General features: G+C 35.8%; 1 protein-coding gene across 2 annotated transcripts; it reads left to right on the forward strand.

Moving 5' to 3' along the window:
- The first annotated feature begins 1,721 nt into the window (after positions 1 to 1,721).
- LOC127858456 (uncharacterized) lies at positions 1,722 to 22,086 on the forward strand. 2 transcript variants are annotated; one of them, XM_052395632.1, is made up of 3 exons: positions 1,722 to 1,795; positions 12,542 to 12,636; positions 19,383 to 22,086. In XM_052395632.1, the coding sequence occupies exons 2-3, from the start codon at positions 12,631 to 12,633 to the stop codon at positions 21,492 to 21,494; spliced, it is 2,118 nt and encodes a 705-aa protein (XP_052251592.1). In that variant the 5' UTR covers positions 1,722 to 1,795; positions 12,542 to 12,630; the 3' UTR covers positions 21,495 to 22,086. The 2 variants fall into 2 exon arrangements, with proteins under 2 accessions (XP_052251592.1, XP_052251593.1); XM_052395633.1 differs by lacking the exon at positions 12,542 to 12,636 and having other exon boundaries at positions 1,743 to 1,795.
- Positions 22,087 to 23,025: the final 939 nt, after the last annotated feature.

The raw sequence follows: 23,025 nt of genomic DNA on the forward strand, positions 1-23,025 counted from the left end.
TATTTAAATATGGTTTGGTAAATTATTTACTGGTAAAACAATTCTTGTTGATAACAGTAAATTCGTGATAATAAGTATGTTGTTGTTTTTTTTTTTGTCTCACACATAAAGTGACAGGTACACTCATATATTTAGCGGTAAGCTTATGATGTGGGTCTTCATCATAAACCTAAATTTTTGCTACTAGTATTTTCTCCTTAGCACCAACCTAGTAATGTTCAATCTGTGTATGCCATAAGCCATAGTTTTTACCAACTGTTAATTCCTGAGGATTCAGAAAAATACAATAAGTTTACCACATTTCATGACATAAGCTCTAACAGTGCGGAAGATATGCAAAGAGTATTGTGTCCAAAGCCAAAGGTGATATTTCTGCTCTGTGTAATTTTGCGCAGTGAATGAGGTCTATGCACTTCTTTCAAGATAGACGCAAACACTCCCGCAAGCATTGTTGTATTTATATGTTTATTAACATTAATTAAGTACAAAAAGTTTTTCATTTACATATGCAGGGGATACATTCACGTTGTCGATGATTTAGACATGGGACCAAAATAATGAAGTACGGCACCTTTCTTTTTTATGCTTAAGTTAAATAAAATCGTTTTAGAAATAATCTCGCCCTAAAACATAAATGGCATCCCTGCATATGGAAAACATCAATAAAACACAGTTTCGCGAGAATTTTTTTTTTTTTTTAATTCTAACATTGTTTTGAAAAATGGAAACAAAAATGAAATACATGTTTAAGAGTTTGAAAACAGTACAAGGGGTTACTATACAAAAAGCATAGCTTCATAAACTTGTTTAAGATTTAAACAAATTATATTTTATTACTTTGCTAAATTACATATTGTTTTGTAAAGAAATTGAATGTTTTGTTGCATGATAACAAATCACAAATAAAATTAAGGATTTGAATTGGAATACCTTGCAATCAAGAAGACAACAAGCTAGACTCATTTTGTTCTATAAAATAGTATATAATCATGTTGATGTCAATCCCCTTCACTATCTCACTCCATACATTAGACACTCACGCCATCACCATCACATGGCATACCAAATACAATGTACCACCAAGTACAGCTGATTACCACAAATTTTCGTTCTTTCCAAGAACAGTTGTACAATGGAACACACTTCCATCTTGTGTAGTCAGCGCTGATAGGATCCCTGGATTTAAATCATTGCTGTCTACATCAGTGTTCCTTCCTTAGATCACATGATTCTGCTTTTATCCTGTTTTTAACCCGACTAATATTCTCACCACATGCACAGTTTCCTGAGTGGATTGAGTAACTCGGGGACAACCTATCAATCTATTTCTTTTTAACCCCCCACGCATGGCCATAATGTATCAGTATTGAACATAGCCATTATTATAAAAGAAGAAGAAGAAGATAATGTGCAGACATATATTACCCGTGTTATCTTTAACAAACATCAAATAAGCTTTTGCCCGTAAATTAGGTAGCACCTATTATCATATTATTATTCAAATCATTACACTGTGTCATACTTCATTTAAATATAACTGTATGTTCATATCTCAGTTCAGTGTGTATACTACATGCATATTATCAGTGGTACGACATATACATCACCTTTTGGATCGCCCGGATCGTTTGTTTGTACCTTGTACCCTGCTCGATCAGTCATTTGACCGGTTTACTCCCATTGTTTTCAAACAATTAACCCTATTACAAACAAAGCGCATTCTATACATAAATGGTGACGTCACTACGTTATCAGTAAGACCGGTGTGACACAATGAACAAAGCGGATAGAACATGTAAGTAGATATTATGTATTATTACTTTAATTTATATAGATGTTTATTTAGCGATGCCAAAACTTTTTCGGAAATAGGAATTTTAATTTTAGAACTTATATTTGCCGGCATTAGACTAAGCAGGTACTAGACTAAGACCGTGTTAGGTCAGAATACACTAAATAGTTTCCCTATATAATTCAATGTGTAAGCGACAACTATAGGCCAAAATAAATGCAACATTTTGCACATAGAGACCCCGATAACCATACCTTTTCTTAAAGGCCATTCTAAGCGGAATCGATTTATGCAATAAAAAAGATATGTCATGTACAAAGCAAGAAAGAACTTGACACAAATCAAAATCGACTGTTTTTGCAACTTTTTTTTTCGGCCGTTTCCTCGTGGAGTGTAACCTTTTTCAGTGCGATGGTTTACTATAGTCTTCAAGTTTATTATATTTCAGGGATTCAGTAGAGAACACCTATTCATGCCCTACCATTATCTCCGAAAGATAACACCCGAATACTAGATAAAAGTGTAAAACATGCCTTCCTGTCAACTATGGTATTTTTTTAGAGAGTACAGTAACCTGTTGGCTAAAGAAACTTCAGCGTACAGTTTATAATAGTATTGTCTATTGACATACCTGTACGCTGAAGCCAACCCCGTATCGAAAGTCAACCAGATTCGTAACATACAGTCGGTCGGGTAGTTCCGGATCGCTAGCGTAAATAATGGTGTTAATATTTTTAAAGGAAAGCAATTGCTTTCAAAATACTTGGATTGTTGAGGCAAAATATTTCATCTTTCAGACCATATTAATTTATTAATACTTACCAATACATTTCTGATGCCAATTTGAACTTATTCACTTGCATAAAGTCGGCTAGTTCTGAATCGAGTGTGGTAATTTCGGATCACTCGGACTATTGGGAAGATGTAGGTCAGGGATCATCTCAAAACTTATTTTGACTGTCAACAATTATTTTGACTGTCAAAACAAATGATGCATGTATTAAATAAAACATCAGATAGGATCGTTTGTTTCAGTTTAATAACTGTCTGACAATTTAAAAAACAACATAGGGTGTGTGTCTGTACACAGGAGAATAAAGCTGTTGGAAAGTATTTATGTTTTGATTTGAAATGGATTCCTCTGTATTATTGGTTATATAAAACAAACACAAATACTCAATACAAGCAATTTATTGATAAACTCAAGATACCTTCTTGGGAAATAACATAATATGATAACATTTAACAACAATAGAATCACAATAATGTACAAACTCTATGAAAATATTACATATATGTATGACTAGAACATTTTATGTATGACTAGAAAATATTTTTATAACTAAGGTCCTAAAAAATACAGAACTTTATATAAATGTATTTATAACAAGAGATGTGTTTGTCAGGAACAATGCCCCCTATTGCGCTGCTTTGATTTTTTTTATCATTTGGCAGGTACAGATAATTATCTCCCTTAAAAGCTTATTACTTCCTTGGATTAGCTTTTTTGACCTTGAACGATGACCTTGACCTTTTATCACTCAAAATGTGCAGCTCCATGAGTTCCACATGCATGCCAAATATCAAGTTTCTATCTTAAATATTGCAAAAGTTATCAAAAAACTTTAACTTAGGTTAAAGTTTTGGGACAGAATAACAGACAGGCCAAAAACAATATGCCCCGATCATTCGATCCAGGGGCATAAAAATGACAACTGAACATAAACAAGTACCTCTGGAATGCATTTGCTAATAATAGGATCACAATAATGTAAAAATATATAAAAGCATCCATAAAAAGTATAACATAAACCAGTGCCTCTGGAATAAATTTGCTAAAGAAATGGAAAACAATACTAGATATCAAGTTACTTTTTTGGTAAATAACATAGTATGATAACATGTAACAATAATAGGATCACAATAATGTAAAAATAATGTAATAAAAGTATCCAAAAAAACACAACATTAACAAGTACGTCTGGGATAAAAATGGTAAAGAAATGGAAGACAATACTAGATATCAAGTTAAATTTTTGGTAAATAACATATTATGGCAACATTTAACAATAATAGGATAAAAATTATGTAAAAATATATGAAAGTATCTGCTTCAGCCTCTTTGCCAATGACTGTGCAGAGCACCCGTGCTTTTTATGACCCATCAGTCCAACTTGACAATTATCTGAAAAGCAAAATCACAGCATAAATACACATTAAAAATAGGATAAATATTTTAAATATTACCAATCTCCTTACAGCACTAGTAACATCTTACCATTATTTATTAATCCATATATTTTTCTATAGTACAGTTTTTAGCACTCCGTTGGTTTTTTATTATTCCGCTATTATACCTTTAAATGTTATAACTTATTACTTAACACATAAACATACAAACGAACATTCAAATGCTTACTGTATGTGTTAGCTTTGACCTTGTGACTTAGACCTAATGCCTCATAACTGGTTTGCATAATAGATCTCAATCAGATGCAAGCAGTCTTCGAATAAGCCTATAAGCCCGACGCCCGAGTCGATTCTTGGGCCGGTCGGTCGATCCTAAATTCTTATAAAATAGCCCAACCGGTCGATTAAATATTTGAGCGTCATATCAATAACCTGATTTATATGCGTTTTTAAGAGGATCGATTAAATTCGCTTTTTAAATGCCTTAAATGACGTTATACGTTGTAAAGAATTGCATGAACACATGCAGCCGCCATTTTTCTAAACTTTCGTGTAAACATCTGGGTATGTTGCTATTTAAAGTAATGATGCAATTGACGCCCAATCGAGATGAGGTTATTCAAACTGAACATGCGTAGATCACGTTCTGGGATGTTCGAGCATCGGGCACTTCGTAATGTTTTAAAATAATGACCAATCTAGAAGCGTATTTAAAATTAAGAAGCGTTTTCCGAAAATGAATTTATAATTCATGAACAATGGACGAAGTAATTTTCAATAAAAATAAAAGAGTCTGTAAGGGATATTGTACGCATTGGGTTAAAACAAATTGAACCTTATTACAGTTAGATTTTCATGTGTTTTAATCAATTATTCTTGCGTATTAGAAGACGTTCTTTCAACTAATTATTAATAAGTGTAGTACTTTTGTTTGTTCTGTAATCTCGTTCTGCTACGTGACCTACTTTGCTACTTAAAATCTGTTTACAAATATACAATACTTTTCACGGTTGACACATGCTTATCAAAACATCGGGAGTAAATTAAAGAAGCAGATATTGTCATTTGGTAGATTGGGCAATTAACACACCCAGTGGCCTTTTGTTCTGAAGCTACATGCCGACAATTCAGAAATTCACTGGCAATTGTCCCAGTAATAATACGATAATAATCAATTTGCTTTAAAATAAAACCTAACACCGGTCAAACTGATTAATGGAATCATTGAATGAAAACATGTGTAATAATAAAGTTACAATAAACAGCATAATTATCTGGTGCATTTTGTATAAAATGCATTTCAAAAGGAAACAGAATACCCTTTATTACTGTAATCACATGCGTCTGTTTTTACCAATGGAAGTAGATTTTCTGATTGTTAATAACTATTTTGGTGTTCCTGGCCAAAAAAAGTCATAACATTTATATTGACCTCTTCGGCTATTGAACATGTCTTCGGGCTATTCAAAATTCCATCTGATAAGCCCAAAGGGCTATTTGGCTAAAATATTTAGCGTGAAGACTGGATGCAAGAACATGTTAAGTTTGGAGAACCAGGTCCATAAAGTTTCATTTTATGAGCAATGTTAAAGCTTTAGGGCAGAAAGACAGACAGAATAAACAAAATTCAATCTTATTCTCTGTATTTCTCAACATTGAAGTCACAAAATAGTATAATGTATTATAATTAAATAATTCCAATGAAACATATCAAATTTATGAGAAACTAGGCACTTTTCCTTTCATATATATATATACAAAAACTTTTGTGGTAGCTAGAGCTTTAAAATATTACTAACACAGTATTTAAACAATAATAAACTGTTTTGAGATTTTCCCCAATCAGCTGATCCGCAACTGACATGTACACGAGGTGCAATTTCAATGCTTTTATTTCCATAAATCATAAACATATACTAAAATCACTCACAGGAATTTAAAAATAATAATAAATAAACAAATTCATTCCAAATGTACAAGCATTTACCAAGGAAATGTGCTTCTAAATCGTCTTTTAATTGTTGACGCGTGTTATAGACAGACGGTGCGAGGGTAAAATGACACGACTGTGATAGTTACCAAAGTGTGATTTTCAATGAAAACACCGTTGAAATAAGAAGCAAAACTGTGTTATTGCTTGAAATTGATCACATTTTCCAAAAATCACAGATATATTGATATGGCAATATCTTTTAGACTAATATTTTAATTAAATCATAGAGTTGATTCGGAATTACCCGAGATCCGGAACTACCCGATCGACTGTATTTATGTCACGCTATAAATCAAAGAAAGCTCATTTTCTTGGATACATTTCTACATATATTGGTGAATGAATATAAATTACTGCATCGGGAAATATTTTAAGGTTCAAATGTTTCAAATGCATCTTACAATAGATGAAAATAACTCTCATCAGTCTGAAATTCAAAATTTTGACGCCATTGTCGCTTTGTCACGTGACGAGTTTTCATTTGGATACTTTCGGATCGACCTTGACATTTTTTGCTGCAATTGTAAACATTACTTTCGTTTTCTGAAATCTATTATTTGTGATTAACAACTTACGTCTGGTGGATTATAAGACTGATTTCAGTGTGAATCAGGTAGTTTTAAATATTATTTACTTCGAGTTTGTATTTGCACTGCAATTTGTTAACAAAACAAGCCAAAATAATCTAAAATATCGGGAAATGTCATTCAGAATTTGAAAACACTTGAGCACATGGTATGTTACTAAAAATAGAAATAACGTCATATGACCGTAAAATCTCGGGAGCTTTGCATTTCAAGTAAGTCTGTCACATCGCTGTTTTTCTCGATATGTAAGAGCAGAATAGATAAATTTTAAATGTTTAAGATAGTATTTTGCGAAAGAATATATCAGTTAAATGTGAAAAATGTCAATCTTTCCGATCAAGTGGTTGATTCGGGCCAATAACTGCATTTAAAAGCTGTTTTGGACCGGTCTTTGTTAACTGTCAACTTTTCGGGAATTTCTGGTTGACTTTCCTAATGGGGTTGGTTCATAACTATAAAGTTGCGTCAGTCAAAAATCATAAAAAGCGACATTTAAAGTTATGGTAGCCAGAACTAAGACCGTGTTCAAGTTATAGTTCAATAATATGCATTTGTACATCTTGACAGTGAGATGGACACTGAGACTTTTTTTAAATCGATATTTAATTCATATACATGTATTAATTTATTGTAGATAATATAAGTACTAGTGGACTAAATTTTGAACCTTGGAATATATCCATGGGCATAAAGTAATTATTTGCGAATATTAACTTGGTTGTTCAAAATACCTGTAACGTTTACGAATTATGTATTTAATCAATTTATCAACTGCTTCGTCATAGAATCAGTATTTGCAAAATATTTTTTTTATATTGAATTGTTTAAAAGTCATAAGAAATTTTTAACATGTGTTCATTTGCGTCAAAGCTTTTTATGATCGATCGCCTTTTGTCGGTTGTGCCTTGTAATCACTCAGGAGCTGCATTTATTTCCAAATTTGTATTAAACCGTCTCAGAACTTTTGCGCCACTGATATCTGGGTTGAATTTGAAACAGGGTCAATTGGGTTCGAAATCTAGAATACAATGTTAAACTAAATAAAACAATGTGAACACTCCAGAGGCCAAATTTATTGCCAAATCTTCGTTAGAACGGTTATCCTAATACAAATTTCGAACGAGGTCGAAACTGCGTCCCGTGGTGTCGAAACCTAGTTGTGTTTTTTTTTACAGATTTAAGAAAGAGCTTGTGAACACTCAAGATGCCACATTTATTGATCAATCTTCAGGAAATTTCTCAATCTTTATGAAACTTGCTCAAATAATGTTTTATAATGAAATATCAGCCGAGTTTAACGGGACCTTTTCACAGATTTTGGTACGTTTTGAAGCTTGTCATTAAATGCTTTATATTGACAAATGTAAACATAGGATCTAACAAGCTTCAGTAAAAAATCAAGAATAAAATTAAAAAAAGAAAAAATGGTAACCCTCAGCAGGGCTCGAACCACTGACCCTAGAGTCCTAAAGTAAAAAGTGGTAAAAACCACTTAGACCACTCGGCCATCCTTCCTGATTCAAGAAAGGATGTATTTTATACTTTATATAAGCAATCCTCGTAGTTACACAAAAATTTCACGACAACAACAGAACTCTCCAAATTATTAATTCGTTTCGCGTTGCAACGCTTGATAATTTTCAGGTTTTTAAATCGTCAAAAGATGCATATAATGTCTATTTTAGAACATGGGGAATGTCCAGTATTACTGTTTCCTCACAAATATCATAACTTAAACGGAAATTTGCGAATCTGAAACAATTTTTTTCAATTTTGTCAATTTACCCAACCGTGAAAGGGCCCCTTTAAAACTGGGTAACGTTGGTAAATATCCAGGTCACTGGGTCAAATTAAAGAAAAAAACTCTCGAAAATGTTCCCCAATTATATCTTGTGTTTGTTACTATCTCACAAAATGTAAAAAACAAGGTCACTAGCTCGAAAAAAATTAAAGCTTTTGAACACTTTTGATGCCAAATGTATTGCCCTATTCTGCGCGGAGTGCGATAAGATTCCAGTCGATTAAAACAACATGGATACGATTAGTTTCCCTTACCTGGCTATTGTAAAACCGTATAATATAGGAATTACTTTCGAAACCGACTAATCTTAAAGCTTGCTAAGAATATTGCATTTTTGTTGTAATGATACCTGGCTTGAGCTTAAAAGGCTTGTTAGAAAAACATGTCTGTCATGTGTTGTGGCTGTTTTATTGTGAAACCTAGTGAGCAGTTAAGTTTATTGTGGTCTCAGGTGAGCGCGTTAGAGCCCTTGGGCATCTCGATAATATTAAGGTTCTAAAATATATCTACATTTGTTTAATATGATTAAATTTTGCGATAGAAAAGTATTCTCTCTGTTTGTATCAATGAGTTTAAAGTCAAATTGAAACATTACTTATTTATGACGCGTCTGAAACGTATATAACTAGGCTATTGTCAAGCAATATGGTCCCCTACCGGCTCCACCATTGTCAGAAATTCCACCATTTTCAGAATAAAAAAAATAAATTTGGTTGCCATAGCAACCACTATTTTGACGTAGGAACAAAATGAAATGACGTGAATAATGTCCATATTGCCATCTATCCATGATGCAAGTTTCATGAAAAAATATTAAGAACTTTTAAAGTTATTGCAGGATCCAGAAAAATATGACTGACAGACAGACAGACTCACAGACAGACGCACAAAGTGCAAACCATAAGTCCCCTACGGTGAAACGGGTTGGGGACAATAAGTGCAGTATGTTATATAAGAAAATTTCATAAGATTGTGTTAGAACAATGATTGAATGCAGTGCTTTCCACAGGATTTTTTTCAGGCGCCCCAGGGCTGATAGGGGTGGTTAGGGAGGGGTATCCCCTTTCGACATTGATTTTTTCTTAAATATAACGTGTCAATTCACGTTCTGTGGTGCGTTATAACTCAAAGAAAAACAGCGTCAAAAGACGTCATTTGGTGCGCTATGACTCTTCAAGAAAATCCCCCAGTCATTTAAAAATATATACCGTAATTTTTTATAGATAGTAAAATCCCGACTCGAACGATTCCCCAATACGTGCGTTTCAACCCGACTCTATTACTGTATACTTACTTTCAAGTTTCTATTTATTACCCGATAATCCCGTTTATTCCGTTTTTATAAATCACTTTTTGGTAAATATTTACGATAAAAGCTATCAATTATTTCTTTAACACAAACCTTGCCATTTTTTTTTATTATGCCCCCCTTCGAAGAAGAGGGGGTATATTGCTTTGCTCATGTCGGTCGGTCGGTCCGTCCACCAGGTGGTTGTCAGACGATAACTCAAGAATGCTTGGGCCTAGGATCATGAAACTTCATAGGTACATTGATCATGACTCGCAGATGACCCCTATTGATTTTGAGGTCACTACGTCAAAGGTCAAGGTCAGGGTGACCCGAAATAGTAAAATGGTTTCCAGATGATAACTCAAGAATGCTTAGGCCTAGGATCATGAAACTTGATAGGTAGATTGATCATGACTCGCAGATGACCCCTATTGATTTTCAGGTCACTAGGTCAAAGGTCAAGGTCACAGTGACCCGAAATAGTAAAATGGTTTCCGGATGATAACTCAAGAACGCTTAGGCCTAGGATCATGAAACATGATAGGTAGATTGATCAGGACTCGCAGATGACCCCTATTGATTTTGAGGTCACTAGGTCAAAGGTCAAGGTCACAGTGACCCGAAATAGTAAAATGGTTTCCGGATGATAACTCAAGAACGCTTAGGCCTAGGATCATGAATCTTGATAGGTAGATTGATCATGACTCGCAAATGACCCCTAAAGATTTTCAGGTCACTAGGTCAAAGGTCAAGGTCACGATGACCCGAAATAGTAAAATGGTTTCCGGATGATAACTGAAGAACGCTTATTCCTAGGATCATGAAACTTGATAGGTAGAATGATCATGACTCGCAGATGACCCCTATTGATTTTCAGGTCACTAGGTCAAAGGTCAAGGTCACGGTGACCCGAAATAGTAAAATGGTGTCCGGATGATAACTCAAGAATGCTTATGGCTAGGATCATGAAACTTCATAGGTACATTGATCATGACTGGCAGATGACCCCTATTGATTTTCATGTCACTAGGTCAAAGGTCAAGGTCACAGTGACAAAAAACATATTCACACAATGGCTCTCACTACAACGGAGAGCCCATATGGGGGGCATGCATGTTTTACAAACAGCCCTTGTTATCAATTAAGTTTTAAATGACTTTTAGATTTGATGAAATATTGCATCTGAACATGCGTCAATCCCCTGACATGTTGTGTGCTTGTTAAAATGCTCATGCAAATGACGCGACGTACATGCTGCATACTTTTCGCGCTCTTTTTAATTGAGAAAAAGATTCGACACACAATAAATTTGCACTGCTTATTTGAAGCAAGAATATTTTAACGTTGCGGTAACATTTACATTCCGAAGTGTGTTTCGGATTAAAAACGCGTTAACATCGACTTACGGGAATGGGTTTCGGATTACAAATTTAATTATTCCCATTTGAGATTTCAACAAATATGAACAGTTGCGTTATGAATTCAACGATAATTTGTTTAAACACTTTACGAGTCGAATAAATGTTTTGACAGAATTATGCATTAAATTCACATTGTCCACGAGGATTACGGCCGGTTGCCATCATCAGTCTAATAAGTATCGATTATCGGACGAAACATTTACAAGTGTGCGTAATTAATTAAACGAAAATTTGTTAAAGCGCATTACGTGTCGAATAAATGTCAGAAAAACGAGGTGAATCAGTTCTATAAATGGACATGATGAAATGTACATGTACTGGAATTAAATTGTTATCGCATAATTGTAACCGGGAGTTATTTGCACAACTTACTCGCTGTAAGTAATTAATTGTTTACCACTTGCAATTAATTTCTCGTATTAATTATGAGTCATAGGTAACACTTGTTTACAGTAAAAAGGTGTGGTGATGATGCCCGAAACCGTCTTTAATGTACTGTACTGTACTAGTTACCGGTTTTATATTACGTAAATGGTACAACTTGTTGCTAATCAAGCTGCGAAAAACTCTTTCTTTGTGCCCGACATCAATAAAAAATAATGCTCGATAGTTAACCCCGCCCTCAAAAGCATTCGCGTAACCGATTGGACGATGAACATTACAGTTTGACGACTGGAAAGTTACCTGATACATCCTTGTCAGCACTAAAATGACTGTGTAATGTTGCTAGAATAATCAACACGCGCCTCATGCTATTCTCTTATCAGTGTATTATCCATAACCCCATGTGGTGTTTATGGTGATTACTTGTGAAAGTAGGTACCGAGTGCTCTTTTAAAACAGGGAATATTGATACACTGATAGAGAAACTTTGATTTTTTTTAAATCTCCACTTTCTTTTACTGAAAAATACACTGATCGGAAAATTTCAAGCGCCCCGGGTACTCTGATTTCGAAATTCAAGCGCCCCGGCGAGGGATCGTTAAATGGCCTGTGGAAAGCCCTGGAAAGTCAAGCGTTCATTATTTCTGCAATAGCCAATAGTGTGTCGTTCTGATTATGGCCCAAACCGCTAATGTTTGCCACAATGAACCACGCTTATCGGTCATTTATTTCTAAAATAACTGATTTAAAATTAACATAACATTTCCTTTTGAAGCAAAGTTATTGATCACACGCGGAGCACTTCAATACTTAATCATTTTTCAGCTGTCTTTTTCTACATATGCTATTTATACATGTACATGTTCGTTGTGCACCTTCAGATTGAAATAAATATCAGAGAATATTCATTTATAGCCAACAAGCTTGAGAGTACTGTGGATTAAAGCGATTATATAATTTACGAGCGTGCACTTTTATTAAAACGTTTATTATATCGCGATTTCCATTTCATCGGGATTTTCTTTGATTAAATAGTTTTTAGTTTATTATTTAGAGTGATCAAGGTACATGTTTTCTATCAGGTGGACACTATTCATGTAAGAAGATCGTGCATTGAGTTGACCTCATTAAAGCTGTTGAGCAACAGGGAGGTCACACACTCGAAATAAACATGGAGGTACAATACTTACATTTGTGTTTATTTATTGTTTACATACATGTAGTCTATCAGCCAGATGGGTTGGGGTGTACCACTCAGGGGGGCAAAACAACACTTATTTCTTGATTGTATACTCAATATAAAGAAACAAAATGTGAGATAACAATCTCAGTTGGGCAGCAATAAGTTATTATTGAGCTGTTTCTATGGCAACTGTCAGGCTTTGACTGAATAGCTAGTTTAGCTAGTATAATTCTCAAATATTTCTTCAAAATTGGTTCTAGAAAAAAAAGTTTGGTGTTAAAATGAAGATTATGATTATTACCTTGTATGATCTGCAGTTAAAGATGCAAATTAGTACATTTGCATATCTATGAATATTAATGAGATTGCGAGAAAAGTTCCCAAAAACTAGCGAGCCTCCAAAATAGTAGGGTCAATATATGGAAAAAAAAACTTCAACCACCAAAAAATTGCTACAAAAGGTATTTTAACTGAACCTGATAGGGTAGAAGCTTCTTTAAAACATATCAAAAGTTTACCACAATCGGACCTCCGGAAAGTTTTTTTTTCAAGATGGCCGCCAAGATGTCCGCCAATGCCTATTAATTATCACAACTATGTAACTATACAATCAAACTTGATTAATTTGGTGTCTATTCCTAAGTTTCAAGGGGCAAATAACACATAAAGATCATCAGACATTGTTTAAGTGTACAATAGTACTCAGAAATCTAACATGGCGTCGAAAATGGCCGCCAAGATGGCCGCCAAAACCTATAAATGATCATAACTATGTAAATATCCACTCAAATTTGATTATTTTGATGGCTATATATGGGTTTCAAGGGGCAAAGAACACATTTAGATCATCATACATTGCATAAGTTTATTATATTACACCCAAATCCAAAATGGCGTCCAAAATGGCCACCAAGATATCCACCAAAACCTATTAATGATCATAACTATTTAACTATCCGCTCAACTTTAATGGATTTGGTGTCTATACATACGTTTCAAGGGGCAAAGAACACATATAGATCATCAGACATTGTTAAAGTTAACAATAGTACACACAAATCCAACATGACGTGTAAAATGGCCGCCAAGATGGCCGCCAAAACCTATTAATGATCCTAACTATGTAAATATCCACTCAAATTTGATTAATTTGGTGGATATACATAGGTTTCAAGGGGCAAAGAACACATTCAGATTATCAGACATTGTTTAAGTATACGCTATAACACACAAATCCAACATGGCGTCCAAAATGGCCACCAAGATTGCCATCAAAACCTATTAATGATCATAACTATGTAACTATCAACTCAGATTAGATGATTTTGTTGTCTATACCGAGGTTTCGAGGGGTAAAGAACACATTTCGATTGTCAGACATAGTTTCAGTGTATTATGTTACACAGAAATCTCACATGGCGTCCAATGACACAATACGAAGGACCGCAAGCCCATTACTTTTGACGTGATGCTTATTATGTGAAACGCCATAGTTTTGACCTGCGCAATTTCTGGATTTTGACAAGAGGGTCGATATTTTTCAGCTTCAGGCAACACTGAAATGGCAGGGAATGATGAGTATGTTGCATCAGCAAAGCCAGTACCCTGGGCTGATGTCAGTAAAATTCTTGCCTATGATTAATATGTACAATGGGGACAAAGTGTGCATTCTGTCAACATAAGTCTTAGTTTGCAACCTTGCCACAACCTTCACACCATTGTAACGTTTGACCAACCCTTGTATTGAAAAGCTGCCGAAATCATCATTGATGCGCCACAAAGAAGTTGAAAATGTTGTTCAGAATTTGGGATGTTTCATAAACATATGAACTTGCGTGGGGCAAAGGATTCCTCATGGAAGAAACCGCTCTCAAAAACATACTTGAGGCTTTCTATTGAGAAATGCAATTGTGCACATTGTGACATGAAAAGCTGTCCAGAGGGCTTCACGGGACCATCTTCTTGTTGAAAAGTGCATACATAGCAAGCTTTCAGCCGAAATGACCAAGGAAGATCCAGACATTCAGATGCTGCTGGATCATGCCAAGGATTTGTACTCTTCCCTTTTGAGGGGCAAAACGACGCTAGCAGATGATATGTTAGCGATTTTGATCAAACTCGAGAGGGCTGCAGAGAAGTAGAAACATGAAATTGCCCAGACCTCAAAGACAAGCATAGTATCATTAGTATGGCTGAATTATTAGCTTATGATTAACAATTCAAGGGTGTTGATTAAAGCATATCGTACTGGGTGTTGGTTGATGCATTAGGCAGTGCCCAATTTGCTATCCATCTTTGCTGCTGCTGGATACATTACCTGCAATCTGCGTATTACTACATATATCTGCAGCAAATACGCAACCTAGACGAAACCCACCCGGACGTTTATCGAAAGTTCGGTATTGGTTTTCACATTGTTTGTAGGAGCCATCAGTGCTGGGCAGGGCTAGGACTAGATCTTGTTATTGAGCAAACATTGATGATGTTTTTATAGAGCACATGTGGTCTAACTCGCGACAGTGGAATGACTGAGGAAATGCAAACCCCTTGGACCCTATCTGCAACATCCGAACACATCAGTGCGATGCAGGATTTCACAGACCTGACCTATACTACAAGTCCACAACACAAAGACTCAACTGAAGCGTGCATCAAAGGGGATTCTTCTGATCTAGAGAAAATGCAGACACAGATTACAACCTGATCACCATACACAGCTGATCCTACTTACAGAAACATGGTCAATGGGATAGTGGCTGGGTCACATGTGAATGTTCATGCAATTGAGGCGGTTGGGAAAACAATCATAAGAGATATCATAGGAAAGTCGGTCTTTGCTTATAAATTCACGAGAAAATACAGAGCCAAATCTCTTTGGAATAGCTTGGCTGTTAAGATCGCTTCTGACAGTGCTTTTGATTCTGCTCTTTTGTTCCAGCGTTTTCTGGTGGTGTCAAAATATGGAGATCCTTCCCTTGCAGTCGTATTGTCTTATGAACTGAGCTCCCATCCTGCTGCCTTCTTTGAAGCCAAGAACATAATTTGTACAGCAGATAAGCCTCAGATCGCTCAGGCAATTTGAGAGTATGCTGTAGACACATCATGTGAGGTGGTGATGAACTGTATTTATGAAACAGATGCATGATGGTGGCAATTTGCTGCATCGTTAACCATGGAGAAGGGCGACTCATATAACGCAAAAGCCGAGTCTTATGTAGATTCAGTGAAAGGCATTACAGACAAGCGACAGTGGGGTTCAATGGCTATGAAGACGGTGATTATAACAAAGACAAAACGCACCGGAAACTTGAATCATATTGTGAGTTTCAGCAAAGAAACAAAATGCTCATGTAAAAAAGGAAGACTTTTTGTCTCATGACAGAAACAAGGCCGGCATGATTGCTCTGATCAGCACAACTCTGGCTAAAATGGGATGCTATGTTGTTCTGTCTTCAGGGGATGCAGATGTTCAAATTGTTAAATACAGTATAACGATCCCGTCGTAGCACCACATCGTTTGTGGGCGAGGATACAGATTTGCTCATCTTGATCCTGCATTACTCCGAAAGGGACAATAAGACCATCTACTGCCGCTTTTATGTAAATAAATAGTCAAAGGAACGCAAAGTGTATAATATTAACCTTTTGAAAGAACTCGTGCTTATTCAGGCTGTAATTAATCTTCAATGATTTTCAGCAACGGTAAAAAATCAAGTCTACAGAAGTTAGTAAAACCTGATCCTATCATGAAGTCATGTGCTGGTTAATTCTCTCTTCAGAATGTCGTAAATTGGATTTTATGAGTATTCAACTCCTTAGTGATAACCTCAATTCGATTAAAGTGTTTCTTGTCTCCTAAACAATGGCATTTTACATAACAATCATAACGTTTGAGTAACAAGTTATGTACTTGTGGTCCTTTGTATTGTGTTGTTGGCCATTTTGGACGCCGTGTTGGATTTCCGTGTAACATAATTAGCTTAAATTTTTTTTGATGATATAAATGTGATATTAATGTGTTGTTTGCCTTCTGAAACCTGGATATATACACCAAACTCATCAAATTTGAGTGGATAGTTACATAGTTATATTTTTAATCATAAATATGTTTTGGCGGCTATCTTGGCGGCCATTTTAGACGCTGTGTTGGATTTGTGTGTAATAAAATAAACTTAAACAATGTTTGATGATCTTAATGTGTTCTTTGCCCCCTGAAACCTATGTATAGACACCAAAATCGTCAAATTCAAGTGGATAGTAACATAGTTATGATCATTTTATAGGTTTTGGCGACCATCTTGCTGCCATCTTGGCGGCCATTTAGGACGCCATGTTAAATTTCTGTGTAACATACATTGTAATTAACATACACTTTGTCTGTTGATATTAATGTGTTCTTTGCCCCCTGAAACCTGGGTATAGACAACAAATTCATCAAATTTAAGTTGATAGTTACATAGTTTTGATCATAAATAGGTTTTGGCGGCCATCTTGGCGGCCATTTTCGACGCCATTTTGAATTTGTGTGTACTAAATTAAACTTAATTAAACAATTTCTGATGATCATTATGTGTTCTTTGCCCCTTGAAACCTAGGTATAGACACCAAATTCATCAAATTTGATTGGATAGTTACATAGTTATGATCATTAATAGGTCTTGGCGGCCATCTTGAAAAAGACAACTTTCCAGAGGCCGATTTTGTTAAACTTTTAATATGTTTTTAAGGACCTTCTTCCTTACCAGGATCAGTTAAAATACGTTTTGTAGCAATTTTTTGGGGGTCAAAGTGTATATTGACCCTTCTTCGGTTCAATTTCTCCCAGACAATTTATGAAAATTAAGCTGATTGAGTCCCCATCTTCAAAGGAGAAAAAAAATACCAAAAGCTGCCAGTACCAGACTGTTATCAACCATTTTCATATGCTACTGGCATGCATCTTCCAAGATATATAGGTGTAGTTTTGCCCCCCTTACTGGTACACCCCACCTCAATTTTGGGTACTTGGCTGAAGGACTAACACGTGTGTTGAATAAAAGTACAAACAATGGTCTGAGACAAATTGGTCAACCGACAGCGAGATATATAGACAGACATACAGTAGGAACGACGGACTAACAGACGGATGGAAAGAGAAACGGACTGATCGACAAACACTATTTTTATGCCCCCTTTCGAAGAAAAGGGGGCATATAGTGATCGGACTGTCCGTCTGTCTCCGTCTTTCCGTCACACTTTGCATTTAGGTTTCGAAAAATGCTCATAACTTCTATGTCCCTTGAGATATAACCTTCATATTTGGTATGCATGTGTATATGGACAAGGCCTTTCCATACGCACAAAAATTTTACCCCTGTGACATTGACCTTGAACTAAGGGTCTGCGTTAAGGTTTCGAAATCTGCGTTTAGGTTTCGAAATCTGCGTTAAGGTTTCGAAAAATGCTCATTACTTCTATGTCCCTTGAGATATAACCTTCATATGTGGTATGCATGTGTATATGGACAAGGCCTTTCCATACGCACAAAAAAATTTACCCCTGTGACCTTGACCTTGAACTTAGGGTCCGCGTTTAGGTTTCGAAATCTGCGTTTAGGTTTCGAAAAATGCTCATAACTTCTATGTCCCTTGAGATATAACCCTCATATTTGGTATGCATGTGTATATGGACAAGGCCTTTCCATACGCACAAAAATTTTGACCCCTGTGACCTTGACCTTGAAGTTAGGGTCCGCGTTTAGGTTTCGAAATCTGCGTTTAGGTTTCGAAAAATGCTCATAACTTCTATGTCCCTTGAGATATAACCTTCATATTTGGTATGCATGTGTACATGTATATGGACAAGGCCTTTCCATACGCACAAAAATGTTGACCCCTGTGACCTTGACCTTGAACTTAGGGTCGGCGTTTAGGTTTCGAAATCTGCGTTTAGGTTTCGGAAAATGCTCATAACTTTTATGTCCCTTGAGAAATAACCTTCATATTTGGTATGTATGTGTATATGGACAAGGCCTTTCCATACGCACACAAATTTTGACCCCTGTGACCATGACCTTGAACTTAGGGTCCGCGTTTAGGTTTCGAAATCTGCGTTTAGCTATCGAAAAAAGCTCATAACTTCTATCAAGCGTTTATAGGGGGCATAAGTCATCCTATGGTGACAGCTCTTGTTATGAAAGAAAAACATGACTGACAAGACTGACAAAAAAGACAAGCAAACGACAGGAAGTAGGGCAGGCAGGTGGGCTTGCGGACGGTTTTCGGACGGACGGGTTCGGGCGGGCAGAAAGAAAGACAGACGGACATATAGACAGAAGACAGAACACAACTACTGACTGACAGACGTTCAAACTGGCGAACTTACTGTATAAGGGACGGGCATACAGACGGACGGGCGGGCGGACTGGGGACAACCAGACTAGACAGGCGACACAATTTTCATAACAACACTTATTCCATGCTACAAAAACATTAAAAAAGCACTTTTTTGGCCTGAAACAACATTTGAGTTTTCTTGTAGCAAAACACATCAAAATTTAAAATTGATAAACAGACTTGATCAATTTTATTCGTATCATGTCTGATTTATCTGTATTTGAACCTTTATGCATTTATTAGTTATATAAATATATAAATAAGTAAATAAATAAATATATATATATATGTGTATATATATACATGATAATAAAATATATAAATTAATGGCACTGATAAAAAGTGAAATAAAATGTGTACATATAGATTCCAGAGCACTTCACAGCATTGTCTATCCGGATGTCGGAAGCACTTGATGACAGTGGAGCCGGAAAGCATACCATTATGGAGCGGAGACGTACTTTTATGTGGAGGGAAAGCATGGAGATGATACTATACCAAGCAAATGGAATAAACAATGAGTGTTTTCATTTCGGGAGCCAGTCCGAAGGGACCACCACGCCCGGTCTCAATTCTGATATTGATTTCCTTATCAGTTGCAACAAAGTGAATACCATGGCAGTCTGGGGAGACTGGGAGGCTGGGATGTGGAACCTTCTGATGCTTCAGGAGGAGGACATCAATCCACCTCAACAGTATTTGCTACAATATTTTAGAAAATACACACCGGAACCGGAGACTCTCTTGTTGCACGACCAGTATGTAATGAAAGATACTGTGCAAGTTCTGTTGAGCTCTGAACGATGGAAACAGGACATCGAGTTTCATCATAAAGATCATGGAGAGGTACATGTAACCAAGTGTGGCCCTTCTGTGAGCTGTATACCTAACTGGGATGTGGTATTCGCAATTCCTGTATGCAAACCTCTTCCTGAAATACAACACTGGATAGACAGATGTAGAGGTAGACACTGGCCGCCTGTCCAGCTACTGGAGGCTGCACAGGTAGCTCCTTGTTTCCTGGTACCTGCCGGTCATCCGGACAGTGATTACAAGCGCGAAGAATGGCGAGTGTCTCCAAACCTTATAGAACGAATGTTGATGTTTAGCTTTAATATGACACAAATAAGATGTTATATTGTTTTAAAATTAATTAAAAAATCGTTATTTGCTAAAATTGTGGGAGATTCTCTAACAAGCTTTCATTGTAAAACTATAATGTTTTACTGCATAGAACGGACACAACCGTCTCTGTGGTTCGAACATAATCTTATGTTTCTACTTCGCTTTTGTTTACACGTATTAAAAAAATGCCTGCAAATGGGAAGGCTCCCTCATTATATCATAGAAGGGGTGAACTTGTTCGATGGTAAGCTCTCTAAGGTGAAGCAGAGACGCCTTTTAGTGTATATAGACTCCATGATTAGAAGCAACTTACAAGATGTATTTTATATAGGTATAGATACTTTAGGGTGTCGGTTGCAAGCGTGTGGTATATTGCGGATTGGACAAGATGTAGAACTTGGACGTGCATGCTTACGAAACAGTATCAGCTTATTGTTGAAATTCGAGTGCTTGAATTCGTTTCTCGGAGTTATAACAGATCAAATGAAAAGGTTTAATACAAACTTTGACAAAACTATACAAAACAAATTACGCAATGTTTTTGAATACTCTACGAATGTCAGATTGAAATCCGTTGTTTTAGAATTTGTTAAAAACCTTTTCTCATTACAAAATTCTATGCAATCATCCTACATTTTGCGACTTAGAAACTCTGTTTACAACGAACTTATAAGACGTTTCCAATATTCCTTACAAACTGATGTGGCTTCTAAGCGCTTAAAGTTGGCGTCTCTATTGTACGCAAGTGGGCACCTTCACTCGGCAGTAAGAGTGTTGGAGGACGTGGAGAAGAGGTATCACAGGAAGGTGAAGTCTGTATGTTCCTGTAGACATATTAAAGGAGATTGTGATCTCCAAGTTTTTGCTAGCATGAAATTAGAAAAGTGTGACAACGTATTTAATGAACCGCCGTTCGCGTTCTGTGTCATGTTTGTAAGACAAGAAATGTACTGCGCTCCATACATATTGTGGTTTGAAATGAATCGCAACATAGCAGAAGAGGAAGTTGCACAGAGAAATCCTTTAGAGAAACAATGGATGGACAGGGCTGAGGTTGATGCGCGTCCGTTCTTATACTATCTACAGTACCTCACGTATGGAGGACTTGGTGAACGTTACAAACAACTACACGCGATGGAAGAACTCGATTCTTATACTTGTATTGGTGATGAAATGAGAATGATAAATCTGTATCACCCTGAGACGTCACTGAACTTGCTAGGTCACTGCTATGAAATGGAAGGAAACTTTCAAGGGGCATTACATTACTACGAAGAGTCATTGAGCTGGGCCGGTACGAACAATGCTGCTAACTGGCATGTGCAGCGTGTGCAGCGTCTTATAAGTATTTAAAAATATGATATAAACAGTTATCGTGTTCATGATATTAAAAAAAAACTACCGGTACATGTACACACATTATCAGGATAAAAGGTTTGTGATGATTTTTTTGCTATGTTTCATGTATTCAATCGTATTCACTATAAAGAAACACAATATATATGTTTATGTATATTTAAAATTATTATTACACTTTTATAATTTTTCTGAAGAGCAAGAACTAAGTTATAAATGGTCTGTACTACAGTTGTTATTTCAACAGGTGGATTTAGCGCCCTTCAAGGAAAGTGTTATTTTGATATTGTCATATATGTTCATGACCCAATGAAATTGACAACAATGTGCTTACATTAGTTAATTAGTTGAAATTAAGTGTTGTAAAATAGATTTATATCATATTATTAACAATGAAAATGTGACATTTTAATCACGATAATGGAGTTCACTTTATGGTGACAAAGATGGTTATTTTAGAGCTTGAAAGAAATGAAGACAGTACAATTCCTTTTTTGTTTGTCCTTATATGATGATGTACATTGTTTGGTTATATGTTTAAATAAATAAATCTGAACTATTTTTGCAGCCTTCTGTTACAATTGATTATTGTTTTCTCCCGTGTTGTTAATCATGAGAAGAAAACGTTATTTATATAAAAATAAAGTGTATTAAGACTTATAAAGTTACTTCTTGTAATGTGTGTATTTATATCAAATCATAATAAAGCCAATCAAATTAATGTAGTAGGGCTTCTTAAATGATTGTCATAAATAATAATGTCAGATTAACCGACGGTTTTCACATCGAAAAAAAAGTGGCGACAACCCTGCTGTATTCAAGGTCACTGTTATTTATTAAATATAGCAAATAAGTTTCCGCTCAACACCATGGACGTTTTACAATTTACAACAAAAACTAAATTGCTTTATCGCGAAATTAACTAAAATACAATACAAACTGTTTGGGTTTGAACAAAAGTCACCAACTCTGACAAGGACTTGAACAATTTACCGTTTGTTCTGTCCTCTAACATCTCTTGGTCTATTTTTTTGAAACAATGACCTTTACCTTTACCAAACTTATTATAAACGCTATCCCGAGCTAGGTCCGCATTGTGTTACTAACTACATACAAAACGTGGACACGCAGCTTGAAATTATTGAGCAAAAATCAAAGTGACGAAAAAAACGTTTTTCAAGAATATATTTTCCTGAAGCCATGTGGCTTAACCAGCTCACTCAAATCCATATAATTGTATAAGTTTCCAGATTACCAGTTCGTTCTACAATATAAATTAGATTATATTGTATTCAATTCCTTAATATTCTTTTTATGTTGGTGTCTAATGCTATCATAGCAATTATTCATGTGCAGTTTCTCTTTTATTATGCCCCCCTTCGAAGAAGAGGGGGTATATTGCTTTGCACATGTCGGTCGGTCGGTCCGTCCACCAGGTGGTTTCCGGATGATAACTCAAGAACGCTTGGGCCTAGGATCCTGAAACTTCATAGGTACATTGATCATGACTCGCAGATGACTCCTTTTG

The sequence above is a fragment of the Dreissena polymorpha genome, chromosome 14 (genome assembly GCF_020536995.1).
Source record: "Dreissena polymorpha isolate Duluth1 chromosome 14, UMN_Dpol_1.0, whole genome shotgun sequence".
In the NCBI taxonomy this organism is placed as follows: Eukaryota; Metazoa; Mollusca; class Bivalvia; order Myida; family Dreissenidae; genus Dreissena; species Dreissena polymorpha.